Genomic DNA, 18,374 nt, shown 5'->3' on the forward strand with positions numbered 1-18,374 from the left:
ATTTTCCTTCTCAGGCCTACTTTCCTCCTGTCATTACATGTATTAACATCATTTTGGAGCTAGTCTAAATCAGTGCCTGTCAAACTGAGGTCTCTCTGAATCACTGGGTGTCTTGTTAAAACACAGATTCTGTTTCTGGGCTATGGCTAAGATTCTATATTTCCAGCAAGTTTCAGGGTGATGTTTACATTCAGCGGACCGGGTTTTGAGTAACTAGGATCCCAAGGTTAATGCTCCTAGGAAGACAGGTGGTGGCAAAAAGCAAGCAATAAAACAAACATTAAATCGGAGGAGCCTCATATGTTCATTGATGACTATGATTACTTTGGCCAATGCCCAGCTGAGTTCAGAGAGGCAGTAGTGCATAAATGCACGTTGATTAACAGCTCTGGGCCCTGCAGTCCTCTTTCTGACACTCAGCAGCTTGAGTCACATGGGCACATTACTAATCTCTCTAAACTTCAATTTCTGAATTTGTGATATGCAAGCAATATGAAAATCTACTTTATAGGATTACTGTAATGATTAAATGATATAGTGCATATGAAGTACTTAGTGCTTGCTCAGTGTTAGCCATCTATAGTGATAATTCAGAAGACATTTGTTGAGCATCTACTATATAATATGCCTGGTATGTAGGTGTGTAAAAATTCAAAAGCAACTCTTTCCTTTCAACAGATATTGAATTCAGTTTTTGGAGAGTTCCCAGAGTTGAGATTAGATCTAAAACTTTGACTCTGAGGCCAGTGCTCTTCCTGCCTAATTCTGTGCCTGATTCATTGGCTGTCTCTTGTGTACCATATTAAAGCTAGTCTGGCTTCAGGCACCTTTAAGTGACACCTGTGTGCTGAGTCACAGTGGATTCAACATGTTTTAACTTAAAACCCAAAGTGAGTTATGTTTGGTTCCTTGGGTTTGAGCAAGTTATCTCTGAGGATAAAAATTGAAGGGTAGGTTTTTGTTTTGTTTTATATCATCTGGACTGTTTTGCTTGATCAGCTGAAACTGAGTGAGATCAGAGGATAGGCATAGTTAATTTCTATTCCAGTGGATCATATTCTGAGCATATACCTACCTTCCACTTTGGTATCTACCTTTTATTGTATTTTATTAATTTTTAAACTTTTTGTTTTGTATTGGAGTATCACTGATTAACAATGTTGTGACAATTTCAGGTGCACAGCAAAGAGACTCAGCCATGCGTGGTATCTACCTTCTGAAATGATTTCAAAAGGTCTCTGCCTTTGTATGAATGAACTTGTTTTTCTGAGAAAGACTAAAAACATTACACCCTGCCTCTTTCCCAAAAAGTACCCAGCAAGTGTGATTACAAGGAGCTGAGAGTTGCCACTTTTCATCTATCTTTCATACATTTCTTTCAAAATCTGTCTTGAAAAGGAAATGATCACTGAGAATTTGTCTTTTCTTTATCGAATTGTTTCTCTAGTCATTGAAACTTGCATGCCTTTTCTGAGCTTGTAATAGTTCTCTTTGTGATACATATTATAATTTCATAGATACTAGTTTGGCAGAAACTTCCGGATATGATTATTGTGTTTGTGAAAACATAATAATCTCATGAGCAGAGTCTTCTGGTAGTGAAAACAGTGAAATTAAAGCAATATTCAAAGTAGAAATGGACAGATTGCTTTCTTTAAGTGTTTTGACAATGTCTTTTCACTTTTTTTTTTTTTTTTGGTTATAAGTAGTAGTTTGCCTATTTTTGTTACAAGAAATATAAAAATGACTTTTGTTGTTGGTTGTTCTGTAGGATCAAGGAAAATTACTTGTTCTTTCTTTGAGGATTGCTATGTGTTGATTGATTTTTACAACTCTAATTATTTCTGTCTTGGCAGATTTTATTAAAAACAGCTTCTTAGGGATATAATTTATAAGCCACAATTTTCACTTATTTAAAGTGTACAATTCAGAATTTTTCAGTATATTCACAGTGTTGTTTTTGTAAATTTTTACTAGTGTATTTTTCTTTGCTCTTTCTACTATGTGTGTCCACCCCACCTCCGTATTACCATACCTTAAACAAATTTGGTTAATGTTTATAGTTTGGGGCAGATATAGGTGGCATAACAAGGTACTCTTGGAAACTACTAACTTAAGGTACTTCCTGATTACTCTATGGCTTTTTATTAACTTTATATTAGTGCCATTTTAATGATGAATTGATCATCTGTTCGTTGTGCCTGTTTCTCATCTCTCCTATCCTTCTTTCCCCTAACTCTCACCCTCGTATGCATCCAGTTTAACTTGTTTACCTTAAATATTGCATTGTTTCCCAAAGGTGGCAGAACTGAGCTCTGATGGTTCCATGAAGGCACAACTTTATGTCCCTGAGACTTATCTGGAAATCGTTATTGTCTACAGTAACTTTATAAAGAGAGCAGCCCCAGTATTCTATTTAGCCCAGTATCTTTTTGGGAAACCATATTGGTTAGTTGGGGAGTAAAAAAGATAACCAATTGAAAAAAATGTTACTTATCCTACAAAATCCCATTTTGAACAGCTCAAAATTATTGTCATTGAATACTTTTTAGCTCCAGAACTCCAGCATCAAGAGTGGGAAGTGAGAGGTGGCGGATGAGGACTTTGAGATAAAATCTAAATACCTTAGCATCACCTGCACTTAACCCTATGCCCAACTACACTGTACTTTTTTTCATTTCCTGAAACCTGTCATGATTATGGAGATAAAATATAGTGGTTAGATTGAAGATATATTTAGAATTTGACAGGACTTATTATTTGGATATAGAGAGTTAGGGGAAAAGTATGGCTGCAGATGAATTCCAGGATTTGGTTTATGCAGCTGGGTAGATGATGTTCCTAGTTCATTCAGGAAGGAAACCCAGAACAAGGAAATGTTTTGGGATTTGGAAGATGATGATTCTATTAGGAGACTATCAAGTTCACCCAAGTGGGATATTCACAGGTAGTTGGGTATATATGTCTGAAGCTTAGGAAAAATAATAAGGCTGGAAAGAGTTACCAGAAGCCCAGCAGACACCGGTGTCTGGGAATACAGAGGTGGCTCCTTGTTCAGGGAGCTCCCAGTCTTTCAGGGGAGCCAGAGGGCCAATGCGAAGGAATGTATTCAATGGTGGTATCACCTGGGAGCCATAAAAACACCAAAGAAAGGAACCAGGAGTATGTATTGTCACCAACTATTGCCATGAAGGAAACCACCCCTGGGAGGTGAGGAGAATCTGAAAGGAAGATCGTGGGACCCTGAATACTACTAACATGTAAAAGTTGAGCAGAAGAAGAACAGCCTCCAAGAAGATTACCTCTCAGTGGCTGAAGACAGAGAAAGAAGACTAGAAGAGTGCGGGAACGTGAAAGCCAAGAGGAGACTCTTCAGGAGGGCGTCAAGCAACAGAAAGTTAAGTGAGAGAAGAATGGAGACAAAGGCAAAGTGGAAGAGAATGTTCTCAATGGACTCATCTAGATGTGGTAGGAGCACCGAGGAGAGTCATCTGAACCAGGCTGCAAGGACAGGGAGGTGTCCTGAAGGAGGCGGCACCCGGGACAAAGAATGAGTGACAAGAGTTAATTAGACAAAGAAGGAGATTGGAGTAAGGCAGACTCCAGAGGGAGGCTGAGACGTCAGAGAGCATGAAACATGTGTGGTTCAGTCTAGCTGAGCAGGGAAACAGAAATCCTTCAAAGACTTGACTCAAGTCACAGTGAGAGAAGTTGGGTGGAACATATATGTAATTGAGGTGCTTGCAAATATTTTAAACAGCAATAGGAAAAAACAGGAAGCAAGAGAGGTTGATAAGGGAATTGATTAATTGAGTGATGAGAGGAGGGTTGGAAAGAAGCACAGGTGGGAGATAGCAGATATGGAAGGAAGGGCATTATTCTGGGGTTTTAACAGGGAAGGAGGTAAATACACAGGTGAGGGGAGGGTAATGAGAGTGTGCTTTTCACAGTGAAGTAACTTATGGGAAGTCATTTTGTTTCCCCAGCACCCATCATGGTGCTCAGCATATTGTGGTTGCTCCGTAAATACACGTTGAGTGAATTATATCATCCTGAGTCGCTTGAGAAACCCACAAAGAGGCACGCCTGGAAAGCAAGATGGCTTGCCAGTCTGGCTGGCACACACTGACTCTCTCCAATTCACTGAGGTTTGGCAGCCTATCTTTGTCTGCCATTTCTTGTTAGCATTAATGCAATCCATGTGCTTCTCAGGGATGTCGCAGAATTAGGTGTCATTAGAGTAGCTCTGTCCCTTAGTGACATTCATAAGAGCAGCTATTTCTTGAGCAAAGACCAAACTAGTTCTTTCCCTGTGAAGCTGGCAGTCAGTCCACATGTACTGAACAGAGTCTGCCTGCAGCTGAGACAATAGCAACTTATTCTGCCTGTCTGATCGTACTCCTTACACATTTGGACATGGTTCACAGATGCAATATATGGAATGAATCTGGCCCAGAAACAGACTTGTGTTAGCATGTGGAGCATGAAAGAGGCCTCAGTTCCAGTCTTGCTTCTGCTTTCTCTGTGGGATCTTGAGCTTCTGTCTTCTTCTCAGTGCATCAAAGGATGTGAACCCAAATGATTACCATTACTAGAATGGTAATTACTAGAACTACTAGATTCTCATGTGTACTAGAAGTCACTGACCAGGGTTTGTATCCACTGGTTTCATCAGTCCAAAGATTGTGTCCTCAGTTCTTGACTGAGGATATTATTATCCTTATAGATATAAGGTATAATTATATCTTCATTATTCACCTTGTTTTATGTTAAAAAACGTAAGAAGGCCAATTTTTAATAACAGCAGCTCGCAAGTATCTAGCACAAATTTGGTCCAGATATTATTTTTAGTATTTTATGAAAAAAGCGAAAGTGAAAGTCACTCAGTTATGTCCGACTGTTTGCAACCCCATGGACTATACAGTCCATGGAATTCTCCAGGTCAACATACTGGAGTGGGTAGCTGTTCCCTTTATCGGGGGATCTTCCCAACCCAGGGAAGATCAAACCCAGGTCTCCCGCATTGCAAGCAGACTCTTCAGCTGAGCTACATGTTGACTGACGTAATCCTCACAACAATCCAATGTGGTAGGCATTACTACTCTCCCCACTTTATAGATTGGGAAATTAAAGCACAAAGAAGATAAGTTACTCACATAGGTTCACACAGCTTATACGTGGTGGCATGGACATTCAAATTCAGGTGTTCATTTGACTCTACTATGCTGCATCTCAGCTGGAATCCAGGTGGTAACTGGGCCAGGGACTCAGGTGTTTCCCTGGTAGGAAGGCTCCTCTGTATCTTTTTTCAGTCTGAAATATCTGTTCTCTGTTATTTCACTGAGACTCATATTTTAAGCCCTGGCCCATGGACACTATAACTGAGAGACCAGGCACAGAGTCTCAGCTCACTCACCTCGGCTGTGGAGATGACAGTAATGCCTCCTGTCTAGGCTCTGGAGTTCAAATGAGATCAAGTCTAGAAGAATGTGTTAAAAGAAGGAGAAGGCTGTTGGTCGTAATTTTAATAATTATTATTACCTGTGCTTGTATATTTTTGAAGAATTTGTGAAACGAGTTTCACTGTGTTTTAAAGCTTGGATTCCTGCAATAAAGGAAGGAACTTCCTAATTTAGATACCCAGTGCTAAGGAGGGGAAATTTTCAAACGAATTTATCAAAGCTTTCTTGTTTTAAAAGTTTAATCGAAGCAATTTTAATAGCTCCCCCAGAAAGAAAAACTCAAATAGAACTTCAGTTTGATGACTTTTTCCCTTACCGGAACATCACTACCGTTAATAGTGGACACCCCAACTTTATAGACAAGAGCCATGGAGCATCAAGGCCCTGTTTTAAGTTAGTTTAGTTGTCTCAAAAGAGGTCAAGTTTACTTTCAGTTCCATATGGGCCTATTTAACTTCATATTTTTACTGTTTTTTTAATTAATCCTCAAGCATGACCAAGAACTGTAGATGATTACTATTTACTCTAAGGGGAATCAGGTTGAAGTCTACAAATATGCTTTCCAGAGGGTGAAGCAGTTTAACATATCTTGCACATTGCCCTGTTAGTGGGTCACACCTACTGGCTGAATTTAGAAAGAAGAATGAATTTTATTTGTTTGTAAGGAATGCAAAAGTCATTAACTATAATTGAATTAAGGATATTGGTAAAGTGTTGCATTTGGCAGTTATTTTTTCCAATTGTTTGCTTTAAATGAAGTATTTAAAAATAGGAATATTTAGGGGAAAAACCCTATATACCTATAACATCCAGATTGAAAGAAAATATATATTAAGTCCTCTTTATACTTCTGATTATTCGCATAGTTAGAGGATACCCATAAAGGTAACTATGCTTCTAAAGTTGCCATATAGTTATTTACTTGATTGCTTTTTACATAGACAACATACAGGATTGTTTTGTTTTTTAATTCTAAATACAACTGTAAGCTAACTTGTTTTTCACCAAACTTTGTGCTGATACATTTATTTTCTCTGCTATATAGTATTGATATCTTATTTAAAATATAACCCAACTATCCATTCTCTGTCTTTTCCAAAATTTGATAAGTTTTTTTAGTCATTATTTCAAACTTTTGTGTGTGTGTCTCATTTTCTCTCTAGCCTGACCTCCTGGGACTCAAATCACATAATTGTTAGATATTTTGGTATCATCGTATAGGTCACTGAGGCTCTGTTCATTTTTTAGAAATCTTTCTACCACTTTGTCTGTTCTTCACTCTGAGTAATTTTGATAACTCAGTCTTCAAGTTCACTGATTTTTTTCTGTCATTGCCATTTTGATGTTAAGCCCATCCACTGGGCTTTCTTTTTTGCTGAGATTTTCTACTTGTTCATTCATCGAAAACACATTTTCCTTGACATCCTAGTGCGTGTTATGATATTTGCCTTAAAATCATTGTCAGTTAATTTCTACATCTCAGGATGGGCCTCCATTGATGTACTTTTCTCCTCAGAATGGATCACGTTTTCCTGTTTCTTCTTTGTCAAATAAGTTTAGATGATATTGTAATTGATTATATTATAGACTCTGGATTTAGTTATGTTCTTTGCAAAGAGTCTGTTTGTTTTCGGAGGCGGTTAACTGGGTTGGAGGCATGCTTCACACTCCGTATTTGCTGTGGTGAGGAGTAGCGGAAACCCCTACTAAGTCGTTGTGGTACTGTCTGAGTTCTTTGGCGTGTACGCTTGCATACATGGTTCAAGCGTTGGCCTAAGCAGAACTGGATGCTCCCTTGGTGTGGCTGTCTCCTTTCCACAGTTTCCCAGTTTACTTTTAAACTGTTGTGACTGCCATTAAAACTGTTTCCTGGTTCTTAGAGCCAGTACAGTTACGGATTTTCTTTCTGAGTTTTAGTCATCCCATTTGGCATGAATTAGGTGTGTCCTTGGACAAGAATAGCGCCTTCAGTTTCTTCCCTATGTTGGTCCCTTTCCAGTTTCTGTTTGCTTTCAGTTGTTTTTCAGTCACTTATGTTTTACGTTTTGTCCAGAATTTAGAGTCATCATCTGTGGGATGGCTGACCTAATAGAGCTACACCTGTATTACTAAAAGCTAGAACTTGTGATCGTGAATAATTTTTATATGAAATGTCTTATTTTGTAGTTTCCGCAGTTTCATGCGGTTCCTTTTCAGAACTGCTGGGTATGCTTCTTCTGGTCTCATTTAAACAGATTGTGCAGCTCTTTGAGGCGCTGCATTTTTGTAGGATTCTCACTTCTAGGTCCCTGCCTCCCATAGTCCTAAGATCATGCCTCCTTACAGTCACATGGGGACAGAAAAGTAATCTCAGACCCTTTATCTATGATCAAAACCCTTTGGGCCTCTTCAGCCTCAGTTCCAGTATACCCATCTGACTTTATTTCTTCACTGTTGGAAACTGGAAGCTTTTTCTCATTATTGTTTTTGGTGCTGCTGTCTCTGTTTTTATCCTTAACTAAGTATTTTTAAAAATTGATCTGCAATTTATTCAGCAGTTCCATGTTTGTAGTGGGAAATGGGCACCTGCATTAGTTTAAGCCATTTTGTTTTCAGACAACTGTAGTATTTTCTTTGTTATTCTTAGTGGGAAACAAATAGACCACCCCCAGAACACAACTCTGGCTGCTAATTCCTTTACTAATGAGGGAACTGAGTTCTAGTACTGATATATGGAGTTTGGACAGAAGACTTGTAGCTCTTAGAACAGCTAAGGGCATAGAAGGAACTAACATTGTTTCAGCATTTACTATGGCCTGAGCTCTGAGCTACTCCCATCATTTAATTCTTGTAATTCCTTACTTTAGTAGTATTACCTCCACTTTAGGCAATGGAAACTTCAAAGAGCCATGAATACCTAGTTTTTCAGCCTAAGGAGAATTAGAATTCAAGCTATTTGACTCAAAAGTCACATACTTTCCGTGGCACTCTGCTGTCTCAAAAAATATTTTTGTAAGTATATAGATGATTAAAAAACTGAGATTTTGCTGTGTTTACCACTAGCCAAGGCAAAAGTTTGAGAGCTCATTAGCGCTGTAGAATGTCTAGAGGAGTTTACACATGTGTGTTCGCCAACTTCATTCTTTTCATGGGTGAAATTCATGGGTTATCAGTGAAAATGCTTTCTGTGCTGACTCACACTAATGGAGGTTGGTTGCCAATTCTTTGGAGGGAAGTGAAAAAAAGGAATCGTAGAGTTTTAGACAGCTGGGCAGAATTTTAATGATCAAGTCTATATGTAAGAATATAGTTTCATCAGTTAAACAGCACTGCCATCATAAGATGCACAGAAGAGTTTTAAGAAAAAGAAGCAACAAAAATAGAATGAATGATATGAAAACTCTTGAGTTAATATCTATAGTTTTTCGGTCAACATGTATCATCAACACCAACATTGTGCTCATTAAAAAAAAAAGTTTACCTTTCTGAGCCAGTGGAAGAAATTTTTTCTTAAAGTGATTTTAATAGAGATTAACTCTACCGTGGAAAAATGTTTACCTTGTTCATCTGTTGCTCACCCACTGAATCATTGGTGTTCTTAATCTCCCTTTGTAAGAAAAATGTTTATGTTAATATCATTTAACATAACTTATCAGCCAGAATGGATTATGTTTCTATAAATTTATGTGCAGTTAGCTTCCTCTCCTGAAGACCCATCACAATGCATGCATATTCTTTTCTTGACCGTAAAAACTTGAGTATTCATTTAACATTGAAGGATATTATTTTTAGAAGTCTGATCACAGTTTATAGCAATGTTAGTTACCTTTCTTTTTATAAAAAAGAATGTTTCCTTTGGGATCCTTACTAGATTTAAGTCAGTTTATTGGCTGTACCAAGTCTCTCACTTATCATATCTAATAAGCTTATTAACAAACTCTGGAGTCAGGAGGGTCCCTCTTACGTTTTCTCTTCAGTACAAGTGTTGATATGTGCATTGTGACTTATAGAGGCAGGAACAAATCTTATTTAGATATTGGCTCAGAATCATCACCTGAATACCCTTTGCATTTGGGCTAGGTTTTAATTTCCTGGTTGGGGTTCCTTAGAATGTGTTCTTTTCTCTGACATTTAGTGGTGCTGAAAGAGGAGTTTTCCTTATAATAATGTCCTTGCTGTAAAGTCCTAAATACAGAGAGTTGCTTGTTAATTTCAGTTTTTACATGAGGAAACTGAGTACTAAAGTCCAGGTTAGTAAGGCAAAGATAGAGCAAACCAGGCAGCTGACTCCCATCAGATTGCTGTGTGACCCTGAGCAAGTCACTTAAGCTGTCTGTGTCTTCAGTTTCCTTGTCTATCTAAAAGGATGTTAGAATAGAACCGTCTCCATAGGGCTGTTGTGAGGGTAGATTGAATTAGCGCATGCAAAACGCCTGTATCACTGCCTGGCACCTGGTAAGCACCATTTAAGTTTACTTTTTATTATTACCTTTAACTTCAGCGTAAAAGGAATTTCTGCAAGAGAAGAGATAGTTCAGTGGTTCACACTGATTTTAACACTATCTGAACCCAATTTCCTGGATAATAGAACCCAAGAGCAGCAAGAAGGAGAGGGAAAGAGAAGAGAGGCAGCAAAGTGTCGAAGGTGGTACATTCCTTGGCTGGCCATAGCTTCACAAAAGTCAGCCAGTGGTTTGGTCACATAGGAGAGTTTCCACATCAGCTCTTTGGGAGCAGTGTGCTCAGCACAGTCAGGCAAGGAGAGGGGAGAGGACCGATTCTGTGGCTTGGCCCCCCATCCCTGCTTTGCCCCGTCTCCCTGCCTGCCCAGCACACATGCACAGATCCCGAGGAAGCCAGGTTCCAGCCCCTGGTACTATAGCTCCTCAGGAGCCTCAGAATGAAGCAGGCCTTCTGCCAGTCTAGCCAGTGGTGGGTGGAGCCAGAATGCTGGAGCTATGATAACTCCTGCTGAGTTGCACCGTGGAGGCTGTGTGGAAGCCCTGCCCTTAGCCAGGAGGAAGTCAGGATGACTGGCAGCATTAGGAGAAGAGGTAAGAGTGGTGGTGATGGGCATCTCTAGTGAGCTAGTGGCAGAGGCCAGGGGGCCACCCCCACCATTCACGTCTGTGCACCCTCAGTAAGCTGCTGTAGCTCCATGTCTTTGATTCTAAGTGAGATTTTTTTGTGGATAAGTGATTCATGTAATGTGCCTTTAGTGCATGGCTTGGAGTTGTTATTTAGACACTAAGTCGTATCCCACTCTTTCGTGACCCCATGGACTGTAGCCCACCAGACTCTCCTGTCATGGGATTTCCCAGACAAGAATACTAGTGTGGGTTGTCTTTTCCTTCCCCAAGGGATTTCCCAACCTAGGGATGAAACCTGTGTCTTTGGCATTCACAGATGTGTTCTTTACCACTGAGCCACCAGGGAAGCCCTCAGCTCAGAATAGGTGCTCAATATATAACAGATAATATTTTCCTATCTACTCATATTTGAAATAGACATTGGTTTCTCTTAACACTTGTATTTGCCTCTGGAAATGAAATATCTATTTGAACTCAAAGATATGACAGAGATGAAGTAGAAAAAGCTGATATCACTGCAAAGAGGGTAATATTTAATCCTAGAACGTGTCAAAAGAAATGACTGAGAAAGCCTGAGGCAGAGAACAGAGGCCATCAAAGAGGTCAAAGGATTTAGGGAAAAATCATGGGAACTGAGAAATTATTTTCCTGCTAAAACTTGCTTTTGTAATTGTAGATTCATTTTTGTTTTTAGCTAAGGAAAAAGAAAAGAGAACATGGTTTCCAATTCCTGTTCTGTGGACACAGGGAATGAGATGTTTTGGCACCGTCGTCTCCAATCTTGATACCTCAAGGGAGAAAAGCAGTCAGTGTTAGGCCAGATATTTATCCAAGGCTTACTATGGTGTCACTGGAATTTGAGTTTAGTACTTGAAAACACATGTATGATTTTTGCATTTCAGGGAGCATCAGATAATTTTGTACAAATCCTTGTTGTGTAAAATGTTTGGGGGGGGATTATATAGTATGAATCTGCCATTTAATTTTATCAAAATGAAAACTCTTGGTATAAAACCAAGAAAGAAGGATGAGTAAGTGAGAGATTTCTGGGCTCTGGAGGCTTCAAGACCAGATTAGATATGAAGCTCAAAAGGAGGATAGTGTTTGGGAAATAAACTTCCATCTCTGGGAACCATGTAAGTACTAGCAAGTCTGTCCTGTTTGCATTTTACAGAGGAGAACCCATGGAGGCTGTTAGTTGCCCAAATTACACTGATAATAAGGGAAGAATGAACTTAGGTCATCTGACCTATTCCCTACACCACTGACGTTTAATTATCTGTTCAAGGCTCAGAAAACCCTCCAGTGATATTTGTGTAACCGATGTTCTCAAAAAAATTAAAAGATCTAAATTCTGAAAGAGATCAACCCTGGGATTTCCTTGGAAGGAATGATGCTAAAGCTGAAGCTCCAGTACTTTGGACACCTCATGTGAAGAGTTGCCTCATTGGAAAAGACTCTGATGCTGGGAGGGATTGGGGGCAGGAGGAGAAGGGGACGACCGAGGATGAGATGGCTGGATGGCATCACGGACTCGATGGATGTGAGTGTGAGTGAACTCCGGGAGTTGGTGATGGACAGGGAGGCCTGGCATGCTGCGATTCATGGGGTCGCAAAGAGTTGGACATGACTGACTGAACTGAACTGAACTGAAGTAAACACTGAGTTGGGTTTTTTTTCTATGTTATTTTCTCAAAATATATAAATTGGAATATAAAATATGATAATACCATTTACTTTATTCAAAGTCAGCTAAACTCAAAAAATTTTTATCCAAGCCTTACTATGTCACCAGAGATTGAGTTTAGTACTTGAAAACACATTTATGATTTTTGCATTTCAGTTCAGTCTGTTCAGTCGCTCAGTTGTGTCCGACTCTTTGCGACCCCATGAATCCCAGCACGCCAGGACTCCCTGTCCATCACCAACTCCCGGAGTTCACTCACACTCAAATCCATCGAGTTAATGATGCCATCCAGCCATCTCATCCTCTGTTGTCCCCTTCTCCTCCTGCCCCCAAGCCCTCCCAGCATCAGAGTCTTTTCCAATGAGTCAGCTCTTCACATAAGGTGGCCAAAGGACTGGAGTTTCAGCTTTAGCATCATTCCTTCCAAAGAGCATCAAGTCATTTTGTACAAATCTTTGCTGTATAATATGTTTGGGGAGGTTATGCTGCTGCTAAGTCACGTCAGTCGTGTCCGACTCTGTGCGACTCCATAGACGGCAGCCCACCAGGCTCCCTCATCCCTGGGATTCTCCAGGCAAGAACACTGGAGTGGGTTGCCATTTCCTTCTCCAGGTTATGGGCCTTCCCAATTAATGGGGACCTACCAATTAATTTCATCAAAATGAAAAATGGGAAGACAAGAAATTCCCATGACTCCATTTGGTTTTAAATGATCTAATTATAATTCACTTCATAGTCATCTGTTGTGATTTTTTATTTAGAAATCCATTGCATTTATTTCCCTTGGTAAGAAAACATCACATATTGAAAAAAAAATGGAGACAACTTTCTAAATTAGAAAGAGAAGCAGGAACTAAATCACCATCATCTTCACGAAACAGAAGTTGAGATTTTTTTTATTATTACTATACCTTTTTTCATTGTTTTATTCTAAGAGTGTGCAAAATAAGGAGTACAAGTGTCCATCCATCCTGCCATTTCCCAGTTCCACTTCTGGCTGGTTAAGGAGCTGGACTTTGGAGTCAGACCAAGCAAGTTCAAGTCCAGCTCTGTCACTTCTAGCCAGGTGCCCCTGGACAAGCTGCCCACCTCTCATCTTAAAAGTGGGAGTGATGATGGGACTTGGTTCCTAAGGTTGTTGTGAGGAGTCACTGCCCTGAGGGCATACAATTAATCTTTTTGTATAGTGCCTGGCATATAGTACATATTCAGCCAATATTAGCTAATGTTAATATTTATTTTAACATTAATAGGTGTAGTTAATATTATTATTCTTGTAGTTTAGCTAAGGCAATATTTATGCACGAATCTGGTAAGGAAAATATCTGTTCTCTTTGATGTTCTGCTTCCTGATCATGTTGAAAATTAAAGATCAGAAAACTCTAAATTTCTCTGATTTCACTGTTAGATAAGTGTAGGTAATTATAATTAAATGTTCCCTGAAAAGATGTTTAATTCTAGTATTTAAAACCAGAAAGAAAAAGAAAAAGCAAAAACATTTACTTCCCGGATACAGATACAAATAGAAATAAAACACAGCTGCTGTTATCATTCTATGGGCTCCATCTCTACCTGGTACCAAAAGAGATAATGATCTTGCAGTATATTTATAAGGAGGTAACAAAATAAATCACATTATCTCAAGTGTACACACTGAAGGCTTTATCCTGTTGCTGGTTAAAATAGGCTATAACTGTGACAACTGCTCACCCACCATTGTAGATTATTTCAGATGAAAGAAAATACGGGACAATAAATTATGATTTGACAACATAGGAATGTCAGTGGCCTTGCAGTTTGATATTCAAGAATAAAACCAGCAGTACAATTGTTGGACAAAAAACTCAACACAAAGCAACCATGCATTCAAGTGAAGGCAGTGATGGACAAATAATTTGGTTCTTTTTCCATTATTAAATGGTAAGATCTTCAAAAAAGCCTGAACAAACCTAGAAAGCCTTTGGGTCAGCTGAATTTCCATGGAACCTTGTAAAATATTACAAACCATAAAAATAAAGGCTAAGACGAAGTTGAGGAGAGTGTCAGGTTATGTTGTTTCCAAAACTGTAAGGACAGTGGAGCCAAGAGGATCACTTAGAGGGGTGGTGATTAAAGCAGAAAGTATCTATTGTTACAGAAGTTTAGCTTATATAAATGACTAATTTATAGACATTCAAGCCCATAAAATAAAATTAATAATTACAAACATATAACTAAATCCATGAGATTTCGGAGCCAGACAAATCTGTTTTATAAATTCAACACTGACATGACTGAAATAAGCTTAGATAGATTATTTAACTAAATAATCAAGGTTTTGAATGCAAATTATTCAGATTAATCATAAGTACCAGGTAGGATCTTTGTGGGTACTAAATAACATAACTGTGCTAAAACGGTGCTGCGTGCATAGTAAATACTTGAGGATAAATTATAAGAGGATTCCTTTCTCACTCTTAAGCTTTTCTCAGATTTATATCCATTTATCTTCCTTACCTGAAACATGATATCTTTTGTTAGACTGATCCAGTAACTCTGTACTATTTATTATAATTAGCTTGCAATGTGTAAATTATTCTCTGTGTATCTTAAATTCAACATGCATTTTTAGCAACATTAACACATTAACATTTTAACATTAACATTTATTCTTTTAACAGTAACACTGTCCAAAAGGAAAGTTATTTGAAGCAACCCTTATTTTCCTTTGCTGTGCTGAGAAAGTTAACTAAGTTACCAATTAGACTGTTTAATCAATGGAAAATACCTAAAGTCTTGACAGATTCACAAGTAGCAATGATATGATGTAATTTCTTACTGGTTTTTCCTTGTTTCATTTCCTCTTAAGTTTTTCATTACCTTGTATTTTAAATAAAGCAAACCCTGGCTCATTGTTGGCATTTAATAGGTGTCTGTTGAATTGAGAGAGAAGGAATTAAATGTTTTAATTATGGCCAGAGGCACTGACTTCTCATATTCATATGAAAAACTACTTCAGTTAATTTCTTGGGATGGGAAAAGGGTTAAATGGATTACATTGTAAGGGAGACTGAACAATTTATAGCATCTTTTATTTACACTTAAGGTTTTATTGTTAAAGGAATCCTGGAGATAAAATGGCTCAACCTCTTTAATTTATAGAGAAGGAAACCAAGGTCCTGAATTTAAATGGCTGAAGGATGCAAGAGGAATTCATTATTTTTCTTAACATTTGAGTCAACTTCTAAAGGGACTTGCTCAAGGGCACTGATTTTACTAAAACTTCCATCTATTTTAGGGGCACTTACAGATCTACAAAAAATATACAGACGATAAAGACTATGGTTAAGAACATCAGCTTCTGGGTCAGAGAGACCTGGTTTCAAATTCCTTCTCCATCTCTTACTGGTTATATGACCTTGGACAGATTGTCCAGAGTAAATTATGCAATCTCTCCATGCTTCTCCATATTTCCTTATCAATAAAGAAAGAATGACAAACCCTGTCCTCTTCAAAGTGGAAATAACAAACCTTCACAGATTTATTATTGATGATAAATATGATAAGGTATATAAAAGATTGTCACCAAGCCAGGTGATGGTAAGTAATCAGTGTACATCAACTATTACTATAACATGAATTAGAAGTGGGAAAGTTGAAGGGAAGTGATAGAGGCAAAGATAGTCCTGTATTTTGTTAGTAGTGGGCCACTAGTTGGTTCCAGGCTTCTTACAGACAACATGGAGGAGCAAACTTAGACATATTGAGTCTATTTATCTGACCAAATCAGAACCTCCCTCCTCTACTCCTTTCTTTGTATTTTTATACAATTTCTCTTTCTACCAAACATATCAGTATAGGCTTTAGAGACTTGCTGAGTAACAATAAGGGCTCCCCTAGTCTGCCCAAGACTCTCTCTTAGCATTTCTCACAAAGCCTTCCTCTGCTCCCCACCCCACAGTTCTTGATAGCTCCTGAAGGAGAGAATCCGCCCAAGTGTCTTCCACTTAGCACATGGCATTCTCCAAGGCCAAGACTGTGGGGGAGGCCAGGGATGGATTTGAGGCCATGTAAATGGCAACCCACTCCAGTGTTCTTGCCTGGAGAATCCCAGGGACGGGGGAGCCTGGTAGGCTGCCATCTATGGGGTCGCACAGAGTCGGACACGACTGAAGCGACTTAGCAGCAGTAGCAGCAGCAACTTATTTCTCTCATCTGCATTAGAAACTCCTTCCTCCCAGGAACCAGCCTTCTTCATCTTTACATATTCACTCACTCCATCTCACAGTGAGTAGGTGGTGGCCAGTCTTGTTCATGTTTACATATTCACTCCATGTCACAATGAGTAAGTGGTGGATACTCAGTAAATGTTTGTGATTTGCAGTAATAAATGCACCTATCTGGAGGAGTTACTGGTATGGAAGCCCTCCTATTTTTGAGTCTGGTCTGGAGAGATTATTACAACCAATATGGATTTTTCACCCAACTCCAATGACAGCACTCACAGCTGAAATCTCAGTATTTTAAATGAAAAATAAAATCTCTATGAACTCTTCTTCCCTAGCTACTGATGTGCAACGACCTGTGTTATTAAATGTCAGAATGAAATAGAACCAGTTTTCTTAAAAAGAGAGAAGTATAATTCTTGCATTTCTGGTATCTTTTAGAAAAGGTACACTAATCGGTTACCTTCCAGGACACGTACACTGTAACTCACGTAAAGTCAGGGCCAAACCTCATATCTCAAAAAAATAGAATACACTCTGCTTGGGATGACTCTTTGTGACCCCATGGAGTGTAGACCTCGAGACTCCTCTGTCCATGAAATTCTCCAGGCAAGAATAGTGGAGTGGATTGCCGTTCTTTTCTCCAGGGGATCTTCCTGACCCAGGGAGCAAACCTGGGTCTCCTGCGTTGCAGGCAAATTCTTTACTGTCTGAGCCACCCTAGAAGCCCTCTATCACCTGTAGGGGAAATGTATTGATAGAAAGGTTATACTACATAAAAATACTTTTAAAATCTGTATATTGAAATTATTGTAAAATACCCTAAATTTTCTGTAGAAAATATTTAAAGTTAGTTATTTTGATGATATTCTTTCTTTTCATGTTTTTGTTAGAGTGAAGAATCAATTCCTTTTCACTGAAAAAAATGATTTCCAAATCCATCTATCTTGAGTCTCTCCTTACTTAACCACATTTAATAAAATTGGATGAAAGATAATACTGGCACTTATTCAATGTGGTGTTTCTTTTTCTTGCTTGTTTACTTACTTGATATACAATTAAGTATCTCACTCCAGTTTAAATTACAAGCTAGGAATACTTTAAATGTTAAACTGGAAAATAAATTTAAAAGTTGTTTGAGGTAATTGGGGCTTACTTAGAGCTAGTGGACTTGTTTCCATATGCTATATGTAAGCCTGGATTCAAATAATAGAATAGGGCTTAGGGTTTTTTTGTTTGTTTGTTTTAAGTAAATTTCTACTGGAGTATAGTTGACTTACAATGATGTGTTAGTTTTTGCTGTATAGCAAAGTGAATCAGTTATACATATACATATATCCACTCTCATTTTCAGATTCAGTCCCCATATAGGTCATTACAGAGTACTGAGTAGAGTTCCCTGTGCTATACAGTAGGTCGTTATTAACTGTCTATTTTGTGTATCATAATGTGTATATGTCAATCCCAATCTCCCAATTTACCCCTCCCTGTCCCCTTTCTCCCTTGGTAACAATATGTTTTTCTGTGTCTGTGGCTGTATTTCTGTTTTGTAAATAAGTTCATTTGTGCCATTTTTTTTTAGATTCCACATATAAGGAATCTCTTATGATATCTGCCTTTTTCTGTCTGACTTACTTCACTCAGTATGACAGTCTCTAGGTCCATCCATGTCGCTGCAAACAGCATTATTTCATTCTCTTTTAAAATTTGACCGAAATAGTAAGCCTGGTAACTCTTTTCTTCTTTCCCAGCCCCTTTGCTTTTACCCTGTCTCAAGCCAACATGTCACTGAAAAATGAGCCAAGAGTAAATACCTCTGCACTGCAGAAAATCGCTGCTGACATGAGTAATTTGATAGAAAACCTGGATACGCGAGAGCTCCACTTTGAGGGAGAGGAGGTGGACTACGATGTGTCTCCCAGCGATCCCAGGATACAGGAAGGTAAAGAGT

The 18,374-nt window shown here is 38.6% G+C and overlaps 1 protein-coding gene across 14 annotated transcripts in view; it reads left to right on the plus strand.

The window, feature by feature from the left end:
* PLD1 (phospholipase D1) overlaps nt 1-18,374 on the plus strand; it is a 284,231-nt gene that overhangs the window by 81,089 nt on the left and 184,768 nt on the right. For 12 of the 14 annotated variants that reach the window (XR_009595050.1, XR_009595051.1, XM_060393699.1 and 9 more), the window contains one exon: nt 18,175-18,365. The exons of the other annotated variants lie outside the window; for them this stretch is intronic. Coding sequence is in view for 10 of the 12 variants with exons in the window: in XM_060393734.1 (XP_060249717.1) it covers nt 18,175-18,365 (191 nt within the window). In the remaining 2 variants the exon portion in view is untranslated. The remainder of the gene's footprint in view (nt 1-18,174; nt 18,366-18,374) is intronic. 14 annotated transcript variants of the gene reach the window in all.

The sequence above is a fragment of the Ovis aries genome, chromosome 1 (assembly GCF_016772045.2).
Source record: "Ovis aries strain OAR_USU_Benz2616 breed Rambouillet chromosome 1, ARS-UI_Ramb_v3.0, whole genome shotgun sequence".
Taxonomy (NCBI): domain Eukaryota; kingdom Metazoa; phylum Chordata; class Mammalia; order Artiodactyla; family Bovidae; genus Ovis; species Ovis aries.